Raw genomic sequence first — 17,401 nt, 5'->3', positions numbered from 1 at the left:
CAGGCTTTAAGTGATAATTTCTTGTTGATTCTTTAGTAACTGGAAGTTAAACAGCTTTCTACTCTGTACAGTTAAATCCGGTGGCTTTGTTTCAAAACAAGAGCCAGCTTTTTTTCCTCCAAATACCCGGGATTTTTGTCTCCTGTGGTATTACCCATGTCGGTCTGGGTGTGTGCCATACCAGAACCTGAACGCTCTTTGTTTATTTGCAGGAGATGTCTGATCCGTGTTGCTGAAGCGATCGCTGTCCCCTGTCGTTGGTGTGATCTTGGCAAGCTCTGCTGCTCACTATGACAAGTGGATCGGCTCGGATAGATCGCTTGCAGCAGAAAATGCGAATTATGGTGAGTAGCAGCAAAGCTTTTGGAAACTTGTGGAATATGCATTTATTTCTGTTTAGTTATAGGCCTCAGCTATTAAGTAATAAGTGACATTTTCAGTCACAGTGATCTCCATATTTTTGTTAGTATGAAAGAATATATACAATGCATCTCGGCAGCTATTTATATTATGAGTTGAGGTTTATTTATCAACACCGGGAAGTCTGCTTCAAAGATAAATACATTTATTTTTTTAAAGTAACTCAGCAATTGAAGTCTGTTTGACTAATGGTAACCCAGTGCTGTGCAGAGGCTTTTGCAGGTTTTGTCATATTATTTGGTTGTTAGGCCCAATCACTGAGTAATGGTGCGTTTTGTTGTGTGTTTTTTTTTTTTTCCAGAGGAGAAGTAAGCTTTTCATTATGTGATACACATGCTCTGTAAAGAGCAAATCTGAGATACATCTTAATTTGAATTTAGCCACCTTCTGAATTAAAATTAGAATGAGTTTATTTGATATTCACGCTGACTTTACATCAATGCTTTCATTTTCTTTCTGTGTAGATTTTTCTTCTGTGCTGGATTTTTTCAATTCTGTTGAATGTGTAATTACAACTATGGCAACAAGAGTAGAAATAAATTCCACTTTGGCGTCTTTGACGACAGTACCTGACTTAAAAGAGATCAGAAATGAAGATAAATCACAGCGTGTGTATGTAAGTGTGCTTTCAGATGTAACTAGCAAGACAAAGGAGTCTTCAGCATCACTAACACTTGAAGAGAAGAACAAATTTGGGAGTACTTCAAGATCTGCAACAATGCCCTCGCTAGGATCTAGGCCAAGACTTTTCCCAAAGCCTTTTTCTAAAGATACATCTTCAGATACTTTTGCGAATGTAAAACCGCCTGTTCCAGCTTTCAGATCAAGTAGTCTTATTAGAAAGCCCAATGAGGAGACAACATCTGTCAAGGTATTAGGTGGAAATGTTCCTCCATTAGTGGATCAAAAAGTAATTGAAAACGAAAGTAAGGCTGGGGGCGAAGTCGTCACAAACATGACGTTCTACACTGGTCCCAGTGCAAATACTGTCATTCTTTTTGAGGCAGCAGGAGCTGAGCAATCGAAGGTGAGCCTGGCCCAAGGAAAAACGGCTGCTGATGACCACAGAGTATTTAGTACTATGCAAACAAAGGAGCTTCAGAGCAATGCCAATCTGGAGAAGCCATTTCAGCCACCTGAGACGTCCAGGAATCCTGAAGGGTCTCTTCCTAGGCAGACATCGGTTTCTTCTAGTATTAGACTGGTCTCTTGGAACTCCCTCAAAACTGGTGAAAAGAAAGATGCTTATGAAGATCATCCAGGGGAGAAGAACAATAAAGTTGATTTCTCTACTGATTTGCAGCAAAGGCCAAAACATAGACCAGTATCTGCTATTTTTCTGGAATCATTAAAAGATCAAAAGCATCGTCCTGTGGAAGCTCCTGAGGAAAAGTCTCCTACAGAGAAATCATGGGTCAGAAGACCCAGGCCTTTGTCCATGGACCTGACAGCTAAATTTGAGCTTAAAGATCTTTCTTCTTGCAAGAAGACTTGTTCCTCCCATGAGAGCAAGGAGAATGTGCTGATAACTTCTTTTACTGACAAGGGCTGTCACGATCTGTCTGAAATGGGGCCAAAACCTGAAGAAATGGAATTTAATAAAGGCAGTTCTTCGAAGATAAATTTGAAGTGCAGTAGTCAGGACACTGGCATCCTAAATAATGGAAAATACATATGGGAAACAAAACATAAATCTAAAAGTGAGCAAATTGAGACAAAACCAGGAATAGTCACTAACTTGCATGGTTCTGAAAAATCCTTTGAAGCAACTATTGAAAGCAGAGCTAACAGGGATGGGAAAAAATTCGATCAAAAGGAGACAAGTGTCTTTCTAGGCAGTGAAAGCCCTGCAGCTTCCTCAGAAAAAGAGAACAGTATCATAAGAGGCAGTGTTAAAAAACACATCAGTTTGTTTACTTCAGAAAATCCCAATAGCTCAATAGATACAGAGCCTCTCCCATCAGCTGCTGAGAGGGAAAACAGATGTATGAACGTCCAGCAGAGAATCAAAGAACTGACAACAGAAAATACCGATGCTAAGCCAGGGAATCTACGCAGATCACTTCAATCGCGACCACTTTCTGCAGACTTGACAAAGATGTAAGTTTCAGAAAAGTTGTATTTAATCATCTTCATCGTGTTCCATAAAACTTGCTCTATCAGTACAGTAAAATGTCTGCACGTTTTGGTTCCACTCGATGTAATTATTCTTTATAATATTATTATCAATCCCCTTTGCATCCACCCTGCCGAAAGAGAATGTAATGAAATACACACCGACAAAACATGCCGTCAGTATTGTAACCTTTGCATGTTACTGTAACAGTACATCTATTAAAACTGCATGCATTTTGAAATCTTGCGGTGTGCCTTGTCGGCTGTAAGCTTATACGTTTGTGAGGAAGCAATGACTGAGATTCCCTGTTTTAACTATGCTGTGTTGATGTCCGTCCTGTTGTCATCACAGTAGTTTTTCTTCAAAATAATTCTGAATCTTATTTCATTTGACACAGGAGAGGCAGGAATGCTTACTGTGTCTTTGAGAGTGGTATAGAATATTACGTTTTTGGCCAGACTGAAACCTTACTTCAATATCATTTAAGGCCTAGAGATCTATGATGTGCATTCTGCCTAACTGTGGCAATGGAATAGGGAAACATCTTGGGTTTCAAGACTCGCTCTGCCAATAACATAGAAAGCTCTCTGCTTCCTCTGATGTAAGTCAATCCTGCAACCCCTATTTCTGCAGATCTGCAGTTTTTTAGAGCGCTGTTGTTAGTGTAATATGAGATCTGCTAACTTTGACATACCCAAACCAACAGAAAAATCTTTCCCTGTAGAAAGATACTTTGGCCAAGATAAAATGTGCTCTTTCAGTGCAAAGTTGGTTGCCTGATTATTCAAAATCAGGAGAATTTGGTTTTTGACATGAATAAGACCTATGGATGGTACTGCGAAGTTCATAAAGCACAATTTGAGGCCACGCTGCAGCACCTGGTGCTAGTCTGGATAGCTCATGTTTTGTATGCGATGAGAAAGGGGAAAGGAGGGAGGGTTGCTGCTTTGGGTAGGGTGACGGGGTGCGCTCTGTGTAATGAACACGACAGATGTTTGGCTAAAAGGACCTGATTTTTGAGCAGTGGAGTAGAGTAATTTTTCAGCAAACCCTAGTCCTTTTGCATTGGGATGGAAATAAGAGGAATATAACTGAGGCGTGAGAATGTTAATAACTTTTCCACTATTTTGCCTCGTCATGCATCTCAGTTCTTGCAGTATACAGTAAGCTGCATTACTAACAATTTTTTCAGAAGCAACAATCCTCTGGTCTAGTTACAGTAAAACCACTGAATACCGTTATAACACGAAATAGCAATGTTTCTCCTTTAAGAAATATCATTTATTGGATGATTTTTATTGACAGCAGACTGATGATACATCATCCCATTTGGTAGGAGGAGTGCATTTTAAGTGGAACTAAAAGTCTTTTCTCTTAGGTTTTCAAGCCCGACATCAAGCAGTGAAGCGAAGACTGAGAAGCCTGCTGATATTAGAAATGGCTCTGTGAATGAAACTCAAGAACATCAAAAAGTAAGAAAATGGCATCAGCCGATGTAGTCTCCGGTTAGGCTTGCCTTTCGAATGCAGAGAGCGCTATACCTTGTGTCCTAGTCTGTCTTTACCAATTGATGACTTTAAAGTGAGCATAGAGGGTATTAAGAATGGCGTAATCCTAATAGGTTTATCTGTGTAATTCTATCTTTAGGCACTTGAGGAGACAGGTTGCTAAAGTACGGGAGTATTTTGTCTGTGTTGAGTTTTTAAAAAGTTAAGTGTGCGTGCTGCAGGGAAGGTTAACTCCATCCCAGCCAGACCCAGTAGAAATGCATGTAATGGTATAGAGTGAAAAATATTTTGTATGCTATTTCAGTGGGACTTATAACATACAAAAACCCGTAGTGAATAGACTATGGCTGTTGTGGTTCTGTGCAGTGATTATTCTCGCTAAGCCTAGCATTAGCTTAGTGAATTTCCACATCCAAGTCACAGTTCCTTATTACCTGCTGTATGTTTCATGTCAATCTCCTAAGTAACATGTAACTTAGAAGTTTTGACAATAAAGTACTGTACAGAAAGTTCCATTTGCTGTAAAAGCTGTGAGGCTATTCCTGTTTCTAAGTAACACTTCGGTGTTTCAAAACAGTTTCTCTGCTAACACTTTGTAGTATCAGAGATTTAATGTTGTTTTGTGGATATTTCTTGGGAGTTCCCGTGGCTGTGTTTTTTCTTCTGCCTAGGTTTAAGACAGGAGTGATAAAGAAACTAGCAGCTTGATCAGAAAGTCTCTGTAGATTAATTTTTATTTTAAAGAGGATAAATTTATTTTAAAAAGAAAATCTTCCATTAATGGTGGAAGTACTGTTTTCAGAATCAGATTATTAAAGTAGGACTAAAACATTCCCTTGCTCTGCCTAGAAGAATACGTATCAGATTTAGAATAAATCATTATTTATAAACTTCTTTAGTGTTAATTTTCTGTCATTCTTCAGTTGCGGGATGTGCTTTTTTTAAGAGACTCTTAAGTCAATTCCATATTTTATAAATTTTAATTTGAAAAAGGAGTGAACCCTTGTAGGATCAGGCAGTGGTTTTTGATTCTTTATTGTTTATGTGCTGTTTCTTCAGTGAATGTTATTAAGAGAAACAGATTTCAGGATGCTAGTTATATTTCTGGAAAGTAGATAATTGTAAAGAATTGGCAATAAAAAGTCAATTCCCACTTCCCCTTTAACTCTTTCCTGCCTTAGCACTCATTACGCCTAAGCAGCTCCAGCCGTAGTTACTCAGCTCCTCATATCCCTTGCAGTTACTGACCATGTCACTGCTTAGTGAACACCTATATCTGAAAAAACAGTTTCAACAAAACGTAGTGAAAGTACATTTGTTGTCTCCCAGGAATTCAGACTTCCTCTCCAGGTGCCTGTGTCCTGTGGTGCTGTTCTGTGCTGTGCTTCCAGGTCTGAATTTCTGCAGGGCCTGCAGCATAACTGATTCCGTGGTAGCTGGGTTATGAACCTTATAAAGTCTTGTACTAGTTTTGCATGTGTTGTCTTCTCTGGAGTGTGGTGTGGGTGTGCATTTACTGCGGATTAAAATGTCTTGAGAAATCTGAGCTCAGGAACTCAGAATCATGCATATCTCATGTATCGGCGCTTCATGTGTTCTTTCTTTTCTTGATCTAAAAGTGAAAGTAAAGCACTGAGGTGATTGTAATCTAAATACAGACTGGAGCTGCACAGTGCTGCTTGGATCACCTGTATCTCAATGAATTTTGTGTTTAGAAACAGGGATGTTGTTAACTTGTGCAGGCTGGGTTGCACAGAGTAGGTGTTACTTATTTCATTTAAAAGATGTGTAACAATGTTAACTGTTGGGTTTTTCTAGTTCCAGAGTAAGGAGATCACGCTTGCTCATAGCACAGATTTCACTGAGGCACATGCTACTGGGAACCCATGGAAACCCCGGCAGATTTTAAAAATAACAAACAAAACTGATCAGGCAGAGACAAAGGGAAGCTTCCTTGGAGATAGCCAGCATTTTTCTCAGCAAAACGAAAATTCTGTCTCGTTCACAAGCAACTTTGAAAAAAAATTAAAGCCAACCACAGTTATGGAAAAGACTTACATTAAAACTGTCCGAGCCACAATGTTTGACCATAATGTTCAGAGGCACAACGTTGCTGATGATCGTCCTGGAACTGGTCCTCCACTGAAAATGAATAACGAACTTGAAGCAAAGCATGATGTGGTGGGGCATAACAGGAGGTCGTGGATGGGAGAAGCGGAGGAGACCACTGGTGTAAAGAAGGATCATTACAGTCAATCTGATTCATCGAAGCATATAGCTGACCTAGAAAAAAGTGGAAAACCAGCTTGTTCAAGTGATGGCAAGAAAATGACTCCTGGAATTTTATTAGAAAAACCTTCAGTTGAGAAAAGTGAAAAATCCACTCCAAAAAATGCAGAGGAGTCTTTTATTTTCCAAAGGATTGAGCCGAGATATGAAGTCTTTCAGATGTGTGGTGAGAGAGCTCTTAGTGAAGCCATTACGATGGCTCCTGAAAAAAAGGCCATGACACTTAGAACTAGAAAATCATCTGTGAAAGAGCAGAGAAGCGATGGGGATGTTTTACACACTGATCAGTCAGCTAGGGTAAACAGAACAAGTGACTACTCGAAAGAAGGTAATGTTATTTCAGATTCTAAAGATGTAAAAGCTTTTCCGAGCAGGTCTGCTTTTAGAGAACATAACGATTATTTCTCCAGTGAATGCACTTTATCTGAACAGAGAAAAGACTCTGATAAAACTGAAACTGATCCAATATTAATAGCTGAGAAAATACCTTGTTCTATAAACAAAAGTAAGTGCTTGGGAACAAATGAAAAAATAAGCAAGCTACATTCTGAAATTAAAAATGAAAAGAGCGAAGTCTCCTCCATGGATGAAACAGGGAGGTCTGATATGATCAAACGCTCCTCTGAGCAAAGAAGTTTTAGACGAGGAGGAACAGACTATGAATTTGGAACCAGCTTTGGTCATGAAGTTATTTCAACCAATGTAAAGAAGTATGGGGTCCAATCTTCTTCAGTGCTTTTAAGTGGACAATTATGTAGGTCTTCCAGTAGCCACAATCCCGATGTGAAAGAGGAATCTAGAGCCTTTGCTTTAAGGAGAAGTCTGGACTCAAACCGCAAAGAACAAGACTTCAGCTTAGATATTACAGCTCCTGAAAACAGAGAAAAGAACAAAGTAATAAAAGTAGTGGATCCAGAAGAAAAAGTCAGGAGAACCAGAAGTAGTGTTTCTGACTTGAAGATCTCTGAAAGATGGAGAAGGAAGACCTTGCCTTATGATTCTACCAAGGCAGAAGAAGTTGGCTGGTTCACACCTGAAAATACAAACAGGCTGAGTCGGACAGATCCATTGCACTTGGAAGAAGGTTCAGTTAAAAAGAAAAGTAGCAAAGAACAGGTGGAAGGAAGTGAGGCAAACCAAACTGTTGTTGGCAGTTCTGATGAGTACTTGAAAAAACAGAGTTCTAGCTCTGAACCAAAGGCAACTTATTTTGCAGTAACTTACCAGATTCCTGGTATCAGAAAAGAGAAAAGCTTTGTGGGTACTCCTAGTGCAAGTGTAACTAGTAAAATTTCTAGCTCGAGTGACGGAGGAGCAATTAATCTGGATCCTGCTTTTTCTGGAAGGTCCAAACCTTTATTACAGCAAACAGATAAAAATACAACAGGTACAAATTGTAGGGAAGAGTCACGAGAAGTATATGTCAAAAAGGATTGGATCAAAGAGGAAGACAAAGATGATGCTTCTTCCAAAAACAGTGCGTTTGGTAACTTAGATGTATCTGGGAAGGATAACCAAAAGTATTATGAAAGAGGCCTGGATCACTCTACGGAGAAAATCATAGATGTTGATGCTTTGCTTTTAAAACAGGAACTGGGAAATACAGCTCAAACTGATCTCAAAAGTAGCAGAAGAAAAGTCTCCTCTTACCATGAACTCAGATCCCCTCTGCATTTTGCACAGTTACACAAAGACAGTGAACTAGACACGCAGAAGAGCAGTGAAAATAATTATGGTTTATCTGGAAGGAAGGCTGAGGATGGCTACAGATCCCAAATTCTTGATATTGATGCCCTTATGGCAGAATATAAAGAAGAATCAGTAAGTAAGAGGGCCGGTAATCTTCAAGACAAGTTCTCTGAAGAGCACAGTTCATTCAGTAGGAACAAAGCAAAGAACAAAAGAAATGTCTCAGATAAGACAACTTCCTATCACTGGAAAGAGTGGAAGGATCAGTATTCTGTTAGTAACAAGCAAGGTGACTGTGCAGAAGAGTCCCACAGGCCAGAGAAATTAATTGCAAATGAAAAGAACAAAGAGAAATTGGATTCCAGTGGCCCTGAGTTTGATAAACAGAAGTCCAAAGACAGAAAGTTCAGCCCCCCTTACTGGGGAAATACAAGCAGCGTGTTTTCAGATAAGTTTCTGAATTCTCCTGCAGAGTTCACAGCAAAGAAAACATTCATCATTGATGAAGATCAAGATGTGAACTTAGCTTCCAGGAACCAAAGTTCAAAATTTGTAATTGACAAGGTGCAGCCTGTAAGTGCAGTTGCAGACCAGAAGTTGGAAGTTAATTTTGCTTCCAAGCTGTCCATAAAGGCTGACGATGGGCTTTTACAGAAGAGGTTGGTCACAAAAGAACAGCTCTCAGAGGTGTCTCCAGAAGGTGATTGGAGCAAAAACGTAGCAAGAATCTCTATAATAAAGGACAAAGATGATGCAAATAAGGTGGTGGGTGACAATGACTCTTCCAAGGTGAAAAGCAAAACAAAAGATTGGAAGAACTATACGTCTGGTTTAGGAAGTGCACCCCCAGATTTGAGACGATCCTACTCAGAAAAGAGCCACCAAGGAAAAGACAATCTACCGCTCACGCAAGAAGTAAGGGGAAGAAAGGATCAGTACCGCTCCAGGCAAAGCTTCCCCTTGGAAAGTGTGGATAATGGGTGGAAAAACAAGCTGTCACCACAGTCAGAAGCTTTCTTCCACGAGGATAAAAAGGTATTGCCAAATGGTACCCAAGTGTTTCCTGTAACTAAAAATGAAAGCAAGGAAAAGATTTAATTATGTCTCTATATAGCTTCTGAGTGCTAGGTGTGACTTTGTTGCAAGTGAGCAGATGTGAACTTTTCAGTAGATCTGATTTTCTTTTGGGGTCTGTTTCCTTGTGGAATCTGTATTGTACTAGGTTTTGTTTCAAATGCACAAATACTTATGGATATTTCTATGGAGAGCTTGAAAAAGCTTTAAAATGCGTACATGTTTTATTAATGCTTTGAACACTAGGATGTTAAATTGCAAACTGCAGCTTTGTTCGAAAAGAACTAGCTTGGGTTTGTAAGCTGTCAGTGTTGATCTTTTCAGAGTTCTTGTATTCATTTTGCTTTTCTGAAGGAAGCTTTTTTCTTTGAGTTGCCCTCATCTGAAACTTCACTTGCTGGTATTGATGTTGGTGAAATGCAAGTGGTTGCCCCTAACAGTGACAGGCTAATTCATGTAATGCATAGCCTGTTGGGTATTCGTGGCGATGATGTTTTCCCATTTTGCAGTTTGTTTTGAGCTTTCCCTGTTTTCATTCAAAAGGGCATTTTACGTATGTACGTATGTGTGTGCATGTTTTATTAACAATGTCTGTAACTTTATTTTAACAGGCTTCTAGGAAAGAGTGGACCAAGCAGAGTTCAGAAAAAGCAGACAGAACAGAGGTTTCACTGGTTTCTACTCAGAGAAGAAGTCATAGCTTTTTTCATAAAGACAGAAGGACGGAGAACGTAATGGTATGTTGTTCTGGAGGAGGTTCTTGGGATAGGGGAGACATAAGGAAGGTGCAGCTTGGCTTACTCCATTCAGAACTGTTTTCCTTTTTGCAAATAGCTGTGAAAAAAAGTAAGTGCCTTCCTAGCAGGAGGAGCAGATGTGGTTCCTGTGAAGTTTCTCTAGTAGAGAACGCTTCCCGCACGCTGGTCTATGCCATATCTTCAAACATAAGCATAAACTGTGCAGCTTGTTGATGTTTCTTTCTAAACAAAGATTTTTCACCTTGAACTCCTAAGGCGTGGGACTAGATCACTAATGCTTTTTGTTTTTCTCTGCTTAGATAATGAAAATTGGTTATTGTGATCTTTTCTGGAAAACTGCAAATAGAACCATGTCATAATCTGGAAAAATGATGGGTTTAATTTTCTCTCTGTAGGCAATAGACAACTAATTATGTGAAGAATCACAGCTGACTTTTTTCAGTAATTTGATTTGTCTCTAATATGCGTCCTTTGGGGTAAATTCCATCTTCAGTTGTTAGGCAATATTATCCTAAGTTGCAGCAGGACTTCTTGACGTTAGCCCATGGGTGCATTTTACAGTAGGAGACAGCTGACATCCTATGTCCTGATGTTCTGTAATACAGAGCAAAGATCTGAACCTTTCAAAAAGTTGCACAAGAAATGAAACATCAGTATTTTCTGTGGAAAATAAAGGATTTTTATAGCGTATCATCATCACAGAATTCTGTCATTCTGAGACAGTGCTGCTGCCAAAGAAATCCTTCCTTACTGGAAGGGTTTGTTTTAATTCATGGCAAGTGCTGTGCCTTTTTTTTTTTTTCACCTTGTGCATAGAAATGGCTTTGATATGCCAGAATACTGCAGTTGCATCAAAGAGCACTCCTCCATGATTCTAAATACACATTTGTAGGTTTTGAAAATCTGGCCATCCTGCATCTTTTCAAAATTCTACTTTTATGGAGAAGATGACTGAAAGAGGTCAGTGCTCTTACCTGTCCCAAGGTCAAATCTAATCCGTCCTCTTAGTCTGCTAGCACACTCGTGTGGTGACAGGGTGTATTGCTCTCTTCAGAGAGTCTCTTTTTGTGATTACTCACGCTCAAGTGTCCGGCATTCTTTGGAATCCAGCAGGCCCCGAGCAAGTTCCTCCCCTATATTGCTTTGCAAAGCCCAGGCGTGGTCTATCTGTTCTTCAGTGCGGTGCTAGCAAGAAGAGCACGGTCCTCTGTGTACGGACTGCGGGCGAGCAGGTAGGGAGGTGATTCTAACTTGTGTTTGCGAGGTGGGAACCTTGCCACACGTCGGCGTGCTCCATAGCCCCACGTGGGTATTGCAGGGAGACTGTAGAGCAGAGCTATTGCTTCTGGCACTGAGGTTAATAACACCTTTGTGCGCATCTGGAGAAAATACAGCGGTGGTTGCTGCCTGTGCGTTGCAATGCTTCCCTCTGGTGGAGGAATAGAGTCAGAGAATCATCTAGGTTGGAAAAAGACCTTCAACGTCATCCAGTCCAATCCCGAGTGCCATCACCGAGCCGTGTCCCTCAGCGCCACATCCACAAATACCCCGGGGACGGGGACTCCACCAAAGCCGCGCTGAGGTCGGGTTTCAGGGAACATGGGATGTCCGGACATATCCCCCGGAGAATGAGAAACCAGTGACACATTTCCTCTCAATTTGAATGCAATCTGTGTTTTGCTTAACATGCCTTTCGAATACGATTAGAAGCAAGCAAAACTGGCCTTGTTTTGTTTGAATAATTTCTAGCCTGCCTGTTTAGTTGCAAAGTTACCTGCTTTTTACTGTGTAGTAGTGACAAACAGCTGTGCTACGGGACATGTCGTGTGTTACTGAAGTCTTCCGTAAATGTATTCCAACATAAGATTTTTCCCCCTTTCTGCCCTTTGATACATGCTAATTCCAGTAAAGAAGGAAATCGGTTCAGGTGTAAAACATTCACCTAACAGGTAATTAAGGAAAAGAATAGTGTTAATGTGATTAAATGACTTTCTTTTTTGCATCTCTGAAGACAGGAATATTTAAGAGAGCAAAACTTTCCCCTGCCTGTTTTAAAAATATTTACTGTTTCATGAAGTCAAACGCTCAGTTTATACCTTGTGCTTTGGCCCTGCCTGCGTCTCAGCGTAGACATGAAGCTGTCTTCCTCCAGCTGTTTGCTCTTCACAGCTGGGCCTGGAGCTCACAGAAGGGGCTGTGAGCCTGCCGGACGCCAGAGGGTCTGCAGGGCTGCCCGCCCCGGCCTGTGGCGGGGTGCCTTTCCCTGAGACCCGGGGTGCGACTGCCTGTGAAATAAAAGTGCTGTTCGTAGGCTGCTGTAGGTGCTCCGTGCTCCTTCCGAGGCCCTGGAGCTGAGGCGCGTTGTGGTAAGCCACGAGAATTGCAGAAGAGGTTTTCAAGTATTGTCTTTCACAACTTGTTCCGTCTCAGCTGACACAGGTCTCTAATTCTGGTGTTTGGTCACCAACCTCAGTTCCTGATGAGGTCATCAGGACCGATAGGAGTCTCATGAACTAAAAACTGCGGAATGTGCGATGCGGCTCGCCCCCGGATCGAAGGAGGTGCTCGCCCTCGGTGGGGCCGAGGGGACTGCGCCTTCATCCGGAAACAGAATAGCCAGAAGCTTGGCTTCTTTGGAAGCCTCTGCTTAGGTATCTTGTGTGGTGCTTTGTTGGTTTTTTTTTCATGTTTAACTTTGTTTTTTCTTTGAGACAATCTGGTACCCATAATGGCGTGATATAAAAACACACTATTTGAGACTGATGTGTGGGTGGGAGAGGATTGGTTTAAGGAAACCATGAGCTAACTCCTAAAACTGTTTTGGAAATGAACTGCAGGGGAGAGAAGATAAATATTTTCTAAACATACACAGATGAATTCATAGCTTGGCTTGTCCCAGCGTGGCCACAGCAGGTCTCCCCTGCCCAGTGAAACGCGAGCGTTCTCGTCTTCCAGTCAGATAAAGCCTCTGATATTACATCTTCGCTCTTTCCTGGATGGAAACAGATGTGCTAAAAAAAACGCACCATCATGTTCAAGTTGTTTTGCTATCCTAAAAACTGAATCAGCCGAGGAAAAAAAAAAATCAGACGAGCTTCTTGGCTGCAGGAGATCTCATAGGTGTGATTCGGTCGGTGGGAGCGCTCCCCGTAACGCCCCGAAGCAGCGTTTCCAGCAGGAGGACGCAGGGCTGTGGGACGCAGCTCGGCCGTGTCACCCTGGGGGTCACTGGGGTCCTCCTGGGCCACCTTCTGTTGTTTGCCCTTCTTTTTCTCCTTAAGAAAGGCAGAGCTCAGAAAGGGAGAGGCAGCGGGAAGCTCTGCCGTTCCCGGTTGTGCCCCTCGCGTAGCCCCGGCAGCGCCCGGTGGCTCAGCCTCCTGTTGCGAGCGGTGCCCGCGGAGGCCGGTGCTGGTTGTCAGCCTCCTTTGGCCGGGATTTTGCCTTTTTTGGTAGCATTCGCTTCTTGGGAGCATTCCAGCCGTATATAAAAAGACACTTGTTGTGTCTATTGCTTCCTCTTTACCAAAGGCATTTTTATATTAAAAGCAGGAGCTTTTCTTTCATGTCTGTTTTTTTTTTTCCTTGCACATTACAGAACAAATAAGGTCAGCTCGCAATCTAGACCACGGCGGTGGCGTTAATAGCGTTTCGTAACCCCAGCCTGCAAAAAACAGACTGGTTTTAGAAGCTTCTTTTTCCTCCCAGATGAAGGGCTTTTCAGCACGCAGCCCCAAGTGCTATTATTAATTCTAGCCTAACACGTTACGGATTAACGAGACGGGCAAACTCCGCGCGGCGAGATGCTAAATAACAAGAGGTTAAGTCACATGCTGCCAGAGCTCAGCTCCTGCTCGTAAGTAGCCACAGCATCTGTTAAAGGCGCAGAGCTCGGCGGGGATGTGGATGCTGATAAACATCGCTCGCTGCCCGCGCTGCCTGTAATCGCCCCGGTGTGCTTTCAACTTCTGCTGGAGGAGGCGAGAGGGGGGAGCCGGCGTCTAATGAGGATGGTCTTGTGCTAACTTTGTGCGCTGGAAGAATGGAGTATTACTACTGCCCGCGGTTGTTGAAGTTCTTGCAATATTTGTGGGTAAGTGCGCTTACGAGTTGGACGTTTTTAACTGCTTTCAAAAATCCTGAGGTAGTTCGTATGCAGAAATGGCGTTGCCGTGCGCTTTCTTCCCGATCTTTCTGATTTTAACATTTATTTGGTGTGAGAGGCTATTTTGTCTAACGCTTGTGTAAACGAGGGGACTGCAGACTGCTTAAATGTGCTTCAGAAAGCACTCTTAATAATCGGAATTTGTTTGTGTCTAAGCATGGGAGTTGTAGTTTGCAGACTGTCCGTCTGAGACAGCCTTCCCCATTTGTTTAGAAGCGATCCTAGGGTCTGGAGATGGCTGCTTCCAAAGGCTTTCCTTCCCCTGCTGCCTGCTATTTAAGTAAAACAGCTAGTGCTAATGCCTTTGGAATGGTGTATCTTTACAATTCCTCACGTATTTTTAATCCGACTCTTTTGGTAGGTTTCCCTTTCTCAGAGTGCACTTCCTCTTCAAACAACTCTTAGGCTCCTTGTCGATGAAAAGCTCTTTTTAGTGTGCTGCTTTCACCGCTAGCCTGCCAGCTGTGCAGGGTTACTGCTGCACGGCGACTTCTGTTTGTCAGATAGATTCACGTTTGTAAGAGAAATTTCTATTCATAAAGACTTAAAAAATTAAAGTAGTTAGCTCCAATGTAATACGTTTTAATTTCTTCTGTACTAACCAAATATCAGCATTCATTTGTGTGTGGTATTGTCTGCATTGATCTCGTAAACTTTTCGGCTGTAAATTGAGCATGTAACACACACCGACACTTACACCTTTTAATGCTAGCTGTTTGCTGGCTCATTGTGAAACTGTAGCAGAGAGTCAGTTCCTCTCTCTTAGCATTTAATTCTGCAAACCTTGCCATGTATGCGCTTTGATCGGTAGCGAGATTGCCTGCGCTAAGTTCTTTGTGGCTGGGAGAGAGATTAGAGCTTGAGCTGGGCACTTAACATCTATTTCCAGTGGAGACTGTAGTATTGTCAAACATGGAACTCTTTGGACACTTCCTGATTACTTTTTTTTTTAATTTGATTAGCTAGATTTTTAGGGTGGAAGCTTACTTTTATATGTGCGTCTTAGTCTGATACACCTTGCTTCGTCAGTGCTGTCAGCCGGTGGACGTTCTTCGTGGTTTGCCAGTGTGAGGAGTCTGAAAGGTCTCTGAATGCTTTTTGCCATCCCATGTGTCTGGTAATTTTCCATGCGGTCAGGGAATAAAAACCTTTTAGATCAGTCCAGGAGATCACCAGGAAGCGTCTTGTTTTTGTGTGGTGCTAGTGTGTAAGAGGACAGGTTCGTTACGTTTTCTGTGTGTGGGTACACACGCTCTCTTGGAGGCCCTCAGGTATTCCCTAGGCGTTTTAGTTGGTGTATGCTCTCCTGCTATTGTGCAAGAACCTATTGGAGGACAATTATGACACTCATAAAATATTAAAAAACAAAACACAAACAAAAACCAAAATACAAAAAAAAACAACACATTTTTTAGGGAAAAGCACTGCAGTCACTTTTTTGTGTTGATGTCACAGCTGGGGGCTGCTAAGGAGATATTCATCAGTTCTCTATAATCAGGAGTAACTGGAGATGTTGGGGTTAGTTGTCAAGCTTTGTGTTATTTAATCTGTTTTAGGGAGCTAAAATACTTTATTCATTAGTTAGACATGCCTGAAGAAGCTGTAACTTAATTAAAAATATTATAATGAAAATCCGTTTCTATAGTTAATGTTTCAAGTTACTGATAATTCCATCTCCCCAGCTCTGCATTTGTTTCACTCCTACACAGCGGTGGAATTGTTAGACCCCCTCAGGACGTCAGCTAATTACTTGCTGTTGCCTCTTCTTACCTTTAAATAGGATATTGTTGTGATGTGTAGGAAAGTTTTTGAAAGAACATCTTCGTGGTGCTTTTTGAGCACAAGGGTGTTTGTGGTCAGCCGAGTAAGTAGGAAATGATCACTGACCGCGAAGTCTGTGTGCTGTGCTCAGGGTGTGGAGTGAGAGCTCTGCATTTCTGAAAAGTAGTCTTTGTGTCCAGGGCAAAAGGCTTTGTTCAGTGGCTCTCTGTACAGTAACTCAATCTTGAGCTTGCTTTTCAATTAGACTTGTAATAATCAGGAGAAAAGTAAGCTTATCAAACCTGGATCATGGCAGTGTTAATGAGGCGTGCTGCAGGACGGTGAAATACTGCAGCTGTTGGTTGGTGTCTTTACCTGCGATCCATAACGTTCACACAGGGATTGCTGAAAAGCAGGTTCCTGGGGAAGAGCGAGTGTTGGATCTTTGGTGACAACAGATGGACCTGCAAAAGTTTCTGAGAAGTATTGCTGCAACTGTACCAGCTAGCTAAAAATACATAAATGAAAGCGAAGTGTTGAGGGAGCCTTGCAGATGGCTTCATAAGGCTTTTATAAATCCTTGGTATGGTGGTTCAAGAATCCCGAAGTTCCTGGCTGATGATACAAGAGTCTGGTTTTGGTCAAATGAGCTGATGCCTCTTGGAGAGGGGGAAGAGCAGGACTCTTACTCACCAAATGCTGTGGTGGTCTCTAGATCAGCAGCTGAGGTTCAGAGACTGAGTCATAGCTCTCACCACATCATCATTTCCTTCCCTGGTCTGTTGTGTACGTTCCTCCTAGCTCTGATCTGTTCATCATCTTTAATTGGCTGATTATTGTAATTATGCATTCGAGTGCCAGGCATTCAGTGACCTGTGCTATTATATTTGAGCGTCTTCCAGGGTACATTGGGTATCCACCATCCCTTTTACAGCTGGCAAGGAGCTTTGCTGCAGCTGATACAAGACATCTTTAGGTCTGGCTTGCATAAGAAATCCTTTAGGAGCTGCTCAGCGGTCTGCTCAGCTGCTCGCATCGGGCAGGCCTGCCAGTGCATCAGGTACGCAGCCACAGCGGCGAGGCTTCCTGTGCCTTCGTAATGCCCTCGGCCCAGGAACCGGCGTTTTTGGGTTGCTTGTGGGCCCAGCCACTAGTGAGTGCTCCCGGTGGCTTCTGTTCCTGTCTGTAACCATCTCAAAGTTATGAGCAATTCTTGCTCTGCCCCAGTTTTTTTTTTTTTTTGTGGGCTGTTGCAATTTCATGATGTAATCTCTTTTTAATGTATCTGAGGCTACTGTAGGAGCACACCGATAAACAATTTATCAGTTACAAGTAGCTGGGTAATATAAGCCAGGTCGGCATGCAGAGGCCAGACTTCTTGCGGTGGGGACAGATCTGAAAAGAGATAAGGCTCTGGATCTGCTCCAGGGTGGATGGCGCAGGAGAAGAATCGGAGCCCTGGCTGACAGCGAGCAGACGCTGCTGTGCTTGCAGGGGGAGCAGGGTCGCTGTCGGGATGCGAGCCACGTTAGATGCGATTTTAGTGCCCTGGGCAGGAGCCAGCTGTGACTTTGCTTCTGCTGAGCCACCCGCAGAACATCCTGGCCGGTCGGACGGTCAGTGA

At 42.3% G+C, this 17,401-nt stretch overlaps 1 protein-coding gene across 4 annotated transcripts in view; it reads left to right on the top strand.

Annotated features, from left to right (window-relative positions):
- KIAA1671 overlaps positions 1 to 17,401 on the top strand; it is a 72,735-nt gene that overhangs the window by 17,971 nt on the left and 37,363 nt on the right. For 2 of the 4 annotated variants that reach the window (XM_080559240.1, XM_080559241.1), the window contains exons 2-6: positions 213 to 344; positions 885 to 2,520; positions 3,915 to 4,008; positions 5,863 to 9,057; positions 9,708 to 9,833. In XM_080559240.1, coding sequence (XP_080415366.1) covers positions 938 to 2,520; positions 3,915 to 4,008; positions 5,863 to 9,057; positions 9,708 to 9,833 — 4,998 coding nt within the window. In that variant the 5' untranslated portion in view covers positions 213 to 344; positions 885 to 937. The remainder of the gene's footprint in view (positions 1 to 212; positions 345 to 884; positions 2,521 to 3,914; positions 4,009 to 5,862; positions 9,058 to 9,707; positions 9,834 to 17,401) is intronic. The other 2 variants (XM_080559243.1, XM_080559242.1) reach the window with 2 other exon arrangements.

Source organism: Anser brachyrhynchus (assembly GCF_964034855.1).
Source record: "Anser brachyrhynchus genome assembly, chromosome: 17".
Taxonomy (NCBI): Eukaryota; Metazoa; Chordata; class Aves; order Anseriformes; family Anatidae; genus Anser; species Anser brachyrhynchus.
Note: the sequence above shows the minus strand (reverse complement) of the source record. Positions and strands in the feature narration are given on the sequence as shown.